The sequence below is a fragment of the Malaclemys terrapin genome, chromosome 15 (assembly GCF_027887155.1).
Source record: "Malaclemys terrapin pileata isolate rMalTer1 chromosome 15, rMalTer1.hap1, whole genome shotgun sequence".
NCBI classification, from domain to species: Eukaryota; Metazoa; Chordata; order Testudines; family Emydidae; genus Malaclemys; species Malaclemys terrapin.
The window spans coordinates 31,749,421-31,758,070 of NC_071519.1; the positions used below are offsets into that span (position 1 = coordinate 31,749,421).

General features: G+C 45.6%; 1 protein-coding gene and 1 pseudogene across 1 annotated transcript; both read left to right on the top strand.

Annotated features, from left to right (window-relative positions):
* Positions 1-639: 639 nt before the first annotated feature.
* On the top strand, positions 640-4,276 carry LOC128849111 (nicotinamide N-methyltransferase-like). Its single transcript, XM_054049465.1, has 3 exons — positions 640-852; positions 2,377-2,584; positions 3,150-4,276. The coding sequence occupies exons 1-3, from the start codon at positions 684-686 to the stop codon at positions 3,583-3,585; spliced, it is 813 nt and encodes a 270-aa protein (XP_053905440.1). The 5' UTR covers positions 640-683; the 3' UTR covers positions 3,586-4,276.
* Positions 4,244-8,417, top strand: LOC128823389 (nicotinamide N-methyltransferase-like; annotated as a pseudogene).
* The last annotated feature ends 233 nt before the right edge of the window (positions 8,418-8,650 follow it).

Below are 8,650 nucleotides of genomic sequence, written 5' to 3' on the forward strand. Positions count from 1 at the left end.
AGTTCAGGAATACTCCTATGACGGTTCTTACCAGAGACTGCTCTGCCGGAGATCCAGCAGGATTTTTTAGTCTACAAACAGGTTGTTCATTCGGTAGATATCTCACGTGTCACAATCCCTACTGCTTACACCAGTTTAGTGAAGACACCTTGCAGAGTTTCTGACATCTTTCAATGAGGGGTTGATTCATATTAATGCTGCAGCGTCAGGTATGATAGTCTATGTGCTGCTGAAGTTGATCTTTACATGACCTTCCTTTCTCTCTTCACCCACACACTAGAGCACTGAAGTTGGTGACAGACCCTCACCTAATCTCAGGACCCTCCCACTGTGCACGTACCCAACTTGGGAGCTCTGGAAGGGGTGTACACAGAACTCTGGACCTGCCGTAGCTTGGCATTCCTTTAGGGCCCTGTAACCTGCTCAGTAGTTGTGAAAAGGAAATGGGATTAAAAAGGTAGAAAAGAACAGAAAGTAGTACGTCTAAAGGTAAATACCATTGGGCTGCAGTCCATGGCTGTTCTCAGGTTTCAGGCCCAAGAAAGCGTTAAAAGGCAGAGTGATGCAATTTTTCAATACTGTTTACAAAGCTTCTGGAAAGAGTTAAAAGGCCGAGTTCAGATTCTGGGCTATCAGGAGCCGCTGACTGTGCACAGGAATCCTAGGGAAAAGCAACGCATTGTATGTGTGGATTCGGAGTGAGCATCATGACTGAGTTCACCGGAGGCGACGTTTACCAGGCAGAATTTGACCCGAAGGCCTTCCTGGAATATTTTAAGTTTGGGGAAGACACCTGGAGAGATGACTTTCTTATCTTCATCCTGAAACAATACTGTAAAACCTTCACTTCAGGTATGGCCTGTACGTGGGATTTGGGACTCATCCCTGGCTTGTCTATTCTTGTCTGTGACATCAGAAACCGGGTTATTATCATGGCTGCTTTTGGCCTGGGTTGTGGTGAAGTATCCTGTAATATGCATTAGTTATTTGGTTTCCATGGTCACTCCTATCTGATGTGCAACAAACATGCTATGGGAGTTCATTAAGTCTCACCTTGCGGCACAGGGGGGCTGAGGACCCTTCAGCTAGTGTGTCTAGATAAAAAGCCCATTAAATAGGCTAAATATTATTGTTCAGCCTTTGGAAGTAGCACAGGTCCACAGAAAGCTTTCCCCATCCTCCCGTTTCTGCAAACATCCATGCACTACGGCCCTGGACTGAGACTCAGGACACCTGAGTTCTGTTCTCAAGCCTGACACTGACCTTCCCATTGACCCCGGGCAAGTCACATCACTGCTCTGTGCCTCATTTCTAAAACAGGGATAATGACATTAGTGTTCCAGTCCAAAGTGCTTGGAGCTGTACAAATGTAAAGCACTAGACAGAAAAGTTAGTTATTATTAATTATTATCTAGCAAATTTCCCCTTAGCCTTCTCCTGGGAGCGGAAATGAGGTCTTTTATGAAGAGCTCCAACTCTGTTCAAAAATCACCCCTGCAGTTAAATTTTTGAATATACTTGCATCCCTTACTACGAAGTAGATGTGATACAAATTTTAATACCGTTTACAAAGCTGTTGGATTGCAAATGCCAGCTATAATGCATCACATTGTACATTTTCTATTTCTAAGAATTACTGTAACCCCATAGACACATGGTGTAAGCCTGGGGATTGTCCTTACGTACAAAGCAACTTCTAAGTTTGGTATTGCATAGCTCAGGGGACTGGTAATAGAATTAGAGCATCTTGCATTACAGAAAAAATAAAACTGAATAGAAATGTAAGTGCAATAAAAAGCAATACTAAGTATAAAACCAGAATGAAATGGAACTGAATGCAGGAGACTAGACAGAAGACAATTACTAATACCTGCTAATTGGCAACATTAATATGTGTCTTTGCTCTGTATCAATTAATTTATACGTTGCAGAGGAAGAGTTTATGTGACAACACAAGGTGAAGGTCAGTGGTGGATCAGGTCCATGGTGTGAAGCCCTGTAACAGCTTAGTCAATAATTGTTATTGATGACACCTCTGCCTGATGTACAACAGTATTCTTACATCTACAAAAAAAGCACTCATTCCGTATACATCTTCCATGCAGCGTCAACATTGTCATCTTCTATACTGCTACCGGGGTTAGTTTAGATTTGCAGGAGACTATATGATGTTAATGTGCATGTCAAGAAGCATTGAGGACTTGCAGTCAAAGCTTGATAACACTGAAGTCACTAGGCGTTGGGCCATTGCCTTCATGGAAGCAAGATTTAGCTCTAGATGTATTAAAACTAGATCAGCTAAGTTTAATTGAGACAAAGTTGCATTTAGTCTGGTTAAGATGCAATGAGCGCGAGGAATTCTGTATTCTGAACCAGGTGGGGTGAAAGGCGACACCCTGATTGATATTGGCAGTGGGCCCAACATTCATCAGCTCCTCTCCGCCTGCGAGTCCTTTAAGGAGATCATCGCTTCAGACTATACAGATCGGAACCACCGGGAACTGGAGAAATGGCTGAAGAATGAGCCAGAAGCGTTTGACTGGACTCCAGTGGTGGAATACGTGTGTGAGCTAGAGGGAAACAGGTACAGGGACTAGAAAAAGCAGATTGCCTAAATCCCTTGTATATTGCTTAGTCTGTCTATGCAGCATCATCTATTTATACTAATCAGCAATATAATCAGTGGTGAATACAGGCAGCATTTTTGGGGAGAAAATAGAAAGCTGGAGGAATGTGTTTTTCAGTCATGATAGAGTCTGTATAGGGTCCCCTGTGGGTCTCAGTATCCGAGACCTTGGAGAGAGCTATCAACTGGTAAAGTGTTGCTGAAGTAAATTCACCTGTTTGCTGATTTTCTTACAAAACCACAATTCAATCAGGGGGTCCACTGAAAAAGTAGCCAGAGTTCATGACCCCGTTAGCAAATTGGGATGAGTTCTGAGCAAAATGTGGTGGCTTTCCGGCATATCTTAAAACTGACCCAGGGAAAAGGGAACTAAAGATAAAGTTAACACAAGATCCTACAAATAGACATCATTCTAGCAAACAATGTTTTCCTCCTAATACTCTGAGTTTCTGACATGTCAGACACGGAAATTGCAGATAACCCTTTGGAGTTCATCCTGTATTGTACATGTGTATGTCTGTAGGGAGAAGAAGGCTGAGAAAGAGGCAAAATTAAGGAAAACCATCAAACAGGTTCTAAAATGTGATGTCCACAAAAGCAACCCCATGGATCCAATTGTCCTGCCTCCAGCTGACTGCCTCATCTCATCACTGTGCTTGGAAGCTGCTTGCAAAGATCTGAACACTTACCGCAATGCTCTGAAGAACATCAACTCTCTGTTAAAGCCAGGAGGGCACTTGGTGCTGAGTGGAGATTTGGGCTGCAGTTTCTTCATGGTTGGCCCCAAAAGGTTCTCGTGTTTGGTCCTGAGAGAGGAATTTCTGAGGGAAGTCCTCAGTGAAACTGGCTTCATCATTCAGGAGTTTGAGGTTCTCTTCAGGGGTGATGATATCATCGACGACAGCTCTGATTTCTCTGGGATGTACTTCATTCTCGCTCGCAAAGAGGAAGCAATATAAATCCTTTGGGGAGTACGGGTAAAGCAAATCCTCCCCGAAGGAAGGGAGATTACTAATAAACATACTAATGAAATGAATGCAGTATTTTCTCCAGCAATGTTAACTACATTAACGCTTTGTTGTGAAATACATAATGCAGGAGAATATAAGCAGCTAAATTGCTGCTGCAGGATGAACTTAACTGAGGAAATGCTTCCTTGCAGGATGAGTTCCAACAGACAATTTTGGTTGCTATTTTTTTTTATTTTATTGCAATTTTTGAACAATTTTTACCCAAGTTCTGCTTTGGTTCTTGGTATTTGCCAAAGAAAAGCTCCAATGAGCTACATAGTGAGAGGAATGGTTTTGTTTCTGTAAACATACTTAGCTCCTTATATTAGTTTGATGGATGCTCTTCTTGTGTTAATGAAATGTCATGTTACTCCTTGAAATCTTCTGTTTTACGTTATGAAAAATGTGTATTTTTTGTGTGAAAAAACTGGCCTCATTAAATATTCCCAGTGAGGAGACTGAGGTGGATTTGCTCTATTCGAACCCTATCCAATGTGCATGGCTTTCCATTGCTTTAATGGACATGGGCTCGTGGTCTCTAATCTTAATTTTTTGTCCCCTAGTTCATGTTTCTCTGGAAAGGCAGTTTTAAATAGAATTAGATAACATGGCCTTGGTCTTCTGGTCCAGCCAGTCTGTGTTCAAGCAGCACCCAACTGAGGTGAGGAGATGAACGTGGTTTTGTGCCTCCTTCTCTTCCCCCAACCCTTTACCTCCTGATCCTTTAACTGACTGGCGGCCAGGTCAGCCCTTTGCAAAAATTAGAGCAGCTACTCTAAATTGCACAGGCTAGTAAGAGCCTGCAAAGGACTGTTCCAGTAGCCCGGGATACTGGAACCCAGAGATACTCTGGTCATGACCCCCACCATGGGCCAGTCTCTGCCACATGTATGATCCATGCTATTTTATCAGCAAAGCACAATGCAGCTGTAAGATTATATATAATTCTGTAATGTTCTATGGGTCTGGGGCATACGTTGTTGGATATTACCAAGGTTTTATGCTCCCCAGTTTCTCGCGACTGCTCTCACAAAGTGGGACGGCACTGGCTGGACTGGTCAGATAGGTCAGATTTCCAGATAAGAATCTGGACGGACTGCAGGTCTAGGGCTGGGAGAACTTTAGGCCCAAGCACCTGGTCGTGTCAGATCTCCTCAGAGATGTGCCTGAGCTGCCAGGCTCGATTGCAGGTCTTAACCACGTGACTGAAAGTCAGTTCCCTTCTCTGTGCCTGAGCAGAGGTGTGCAAAGTGCTGATGGCGGGACAGTGCTCAGACCAAGAGTTCCTTTGGTGGGGGCTGGAGGCAAACCAACCTGCAGGTTCAAGGAGCGGTCTCATGAACTGAAACCTCCAATGGCAACCCACACAGCTAGTTGCCTTTCAGCTCTCACCCTCCCCCCCGAAAAAAGCCCCGAGAACTTGCTTCTTTTTTCCATAAGGCATGTCTACACCTCAAGTGCTACAGATGCACAGCTGCAGCTCTAGCATTGTAGACACTTACTAGTGTGATGGAAGGGGTTTTCCCGTTGCTATGGTGGCTCCATCCCCTCGAGAGGTGGTAGCTAGTTCGACAGAAGAATTCTTCCATTGACCTCCCTGCGTCTATGGTGGGGTTAGGTCAACATAACTATGGCGCACAACATGTCCAATTTTTCACAACCCTGAGCGGTGTAGCTAGGTGTAGGTGGGGTTTAGGTGTAGACCAGGCCTTGGAAGCCACCAGCATGATTCTGAGGCTTGTTGAGGGAAGAAAGGAGCTGACGGGGTGGGGGGAGTTCACCAGCTCCCCCTTGGTGGGAAGCATTCAGCTTATGTCCACCAACCTTATGAGAGTCCGGGCTGCCCTCCCAGCCTCAGCTCATCAAGAGGGAATGGGGGGCGGGGGGGGTGAGAATATTTCACTTGGCTCCAGCTGTGAGGCTCTGTGTTTGTAAAGCCCCGTGGCCTCCTCTGACGGGAGAGGCTGAAGAGGACACAGCCGTACCCGTAGGACACACGGCGTATCCTGGCTGCTCTAGCATAACAGAGAGTCGTGTCACTCTATGAGCTTAAAGGCCCACCGAATCCACTCCTCTGACCTCCTGCGTATCACAGGCCACCAACACCACCCAGCGCCCGCACATCGTCTGAAATGACACCAGAGACTAGGGGGGACAGAGGTGCACAGCCTATGCACCCTGTGAAGTGACTGGGCTATTTCATTTCTGAGAAAGGGCTGATTGGGCCTGATGCCGCAGCTTGACACGAGACTACCAGTGTGCTGCTGAAGCTGAATTAGGCCTCTGCACCCACACACTAGCGCACTGGTGTCTGAGACAGGGACTTAGCTGTCTCTCACTGTGCATGTGTGATGGAAGGAGCACAGGGTAACCAGACAGCAAGTGTGAAAAATCGGGACGGGTGGGGGGTAATAGGTGCCTATATAAGACAAAGCCCCAAATATCAGGACTGTCCCTATAAAATCGGGACATCTGGTCACCCTAAAGGAGCATGGCTGGATGCCCTAGCACAGCGGTTCTCAAACTGCATTGCTCTGCGACCCCCTTCTGACAACAAAAATTACTACGTGACCCCGGGAGGGGGGACAGAAGCCTGAGCCCCGGCTTCAGCCTTGGGTAGGGGGGCTTGGGCTCCAGCTTCAGCCCCAGACTCCAGCAAGTCTAATGCCAGCCCTGGCCCCCCCATTAAAATTGGGTCATGGGGTCCCGGCCCACAGTTCGAGAACCGCTGCCCTAGCATGTTGCTAGGACTCATTGACAGAGCACGCAGGTGGTATCGAATCTGGTTTCAAGTCGTTTGACCTGTTACCTTGAAATCTAATGTGATTTAAAAAAAAAAAAAAAGGCAGAAAAAACAAAAAGAGCAAAGTGCCAATCTGAACAACCGAGATCAATAGCCTCTGCGCCTTCGCTACTGACAGGGCCAGGAACCGTTTCAGAGGCAGAGTTCTGATGCTGGGTTAGTTCAGACAGAGTTCAGATTCCTGGCTCTGACTGCGGGTGGGAGGTCACAGGGAGAACCAGAGCAGAATCTAAGCTGTCACCGCTCACAACACCAACTGAGCTGAGATTGCGAAGAAGCTTTAAAGTCTTAGGGGCAAAGCTCTGGGCCACTGAAATCAGTGGAAGTTTGGCTATTGCCCTGAATGGAAGCCGGGCATGATTTTAACTGGAAAAAAAAAGGCATCGGAAAAACAGCCCAGTGTAATTGAGCTGCAGCTGCATTTAGCCTGGTTAGGAGGTGATGAGCTTGAAGAATTCCCCAGTCTGAACCAGGAGGTGTAAAAAACACCTTGGTGAATGTCGGCAGTGGCCCCACTATTTACCAGCTCCTAGGTCCTTGCAAGATCTTTAAGGAGATCACTGCTTCAAACTACCGGGACCGGAATTGCCAGGAACGGCAGAACTGGCTGAAGAATGAGCTGGAGTCGGACTCTAGGGGTTGAACTGTGTGCATGAGCTGGACAGGACAGTTACTGGGCTGGAAGAAGCTTGTTATTTAAATCCCCTGAGTACTGCAAAGCTGTTTTTCTGTGGGGCCAGCAACTCTTAGTGATCAAATGCAAATTTATCAACGAAGAGATCCTCAGGGAAAAACTTTGTTGTGGACAGGCCAGATGAGTTTGCAGCAGTACGGAATGCAGGCAGAAATTTCAAGGGAAAAAAAGGGGAGTGGGATTGAGGGGAACTACATGCGGGGGAGGGGTTCAGAGTCTCTTTAAGGTCCCCAGTGGGGTTCAGCATCAAAGTCCTGTGGAGGGGGGAAGCTGTTGGCAGAGAACGGTAGCGTATCCAAACTGAAATCTTGACAGGGAAAGCATTAAGCTGAGATGCTAAAGCAACCTTATCTAGTTCAAGATATTTTTACAAATCCCTGCTAAAAAGTTTGCTAGGGTTCAGGATGCATCAACAACCTTGGGATGTGTTCTGAGCAAAATTTGGCATTAAAGTTTGGGCTTAGTTTCACTTGGAGATTTGGCATTTGTTAAAATCTGATCCACAAACCAAAAATAAAAAAGGTCCCTAAAAGACCCTGAAAATACACATCACTCCAGTAAGCAATTTGTTCTCTAATATTTACACCTGTATCATGCTGCAAAGGAATAAAAAGACATTGAATTTTCAGTTAACCAAGTTGGTCCATATTTTGCTTTTTCCTTTAGGGAAAATTGGGCTGAGAAGGAGGCAAAGTTCAGCAGAATCATCAAACAGGTTCTAAAATGTGATCTCCACAAAAGCAACCCCTTGGATCCAGTCATCTTGCTTCCAACTGACGGCCTGGTCTCATCACTGTGCTTGGAAGCTGCTTGCAAAGATCTGACCACTTATCGCATTGCTCTGAAGAACATCAGCTCCCTGTTAAAGCCAGGAGGGCACTTGGTGCTGAGTGGAGTTTTGAGCTGCAGTTTCTACATGGTTGGCCCCAAAAGGTTCTTGTGTTTGGTCCTGAAAGAGGAATTTCTGAGAGAAGCCCTCAGTGAAACTGGCTTCATCATTCAGGAGTTTGAGGTTCTCATCAGGGATGATAATATTGATGACAGCTGTGATTTCTCTGGGAAGTTCTTCATTCTCGCTCGCAAAGAGGAAGCAATATAAATCCTTTGGGGAGTATGGGTAAAGGACCCCCCCCCCCGAAGTAAGGGAGATAATATTACTAATAAACATACCAATGAAATGAATGCAGTATTTTCTCCATCAATGTTAACTACATTAACCCTTTGTTGTGAAATACACAATGCCTATGACCAATTGTTACTGGCTAAGTACCAATAAATCAGAGCTAGAAATCTTGTTAAGTATTTTATTTTTTGTTCTTCTCTTTCTTGGATGCCTTAAAAATAGAACTAACCCAGAGATGTCCTTGTTAGGCATGAGGCTAACACAATGCAAACTTTTTAAAACCCTCAGATGCCCACAGTGAACATGTTGTTTGGTTGTGAGCAGACTGCCAGCTGTTCCAGGGACTGGGATCCCACAAACTCTGCCAGGACATCTCAGTCTCCACCCACAGCTA

Excerpts from the sequence above, each read along its gene's own strand:
- LOC128849111 (XM_054049465.1), top strand. The coding sequence starts at position 684 with ATGTGTGGATTCGGAGTGAGCATCATGACTGAGTTCACCGGAGGCGAC. Across the intron at positions 853-2,376 it reads CTGTAAAACCTTCACTTCAG|GTGGGGTGAAAGGCGACACC; the intron begins GTATGGCCTGTA and ends ATTCTGAACCAG. Across the intron at positions 2,585-3,149 it reads TGTGAGCTAGAGGGAAACAG|GGAGAAGAAGGCTGAGAAAG; the intron begins GTACAGGGACTA and ends GTATGTCTGTAG.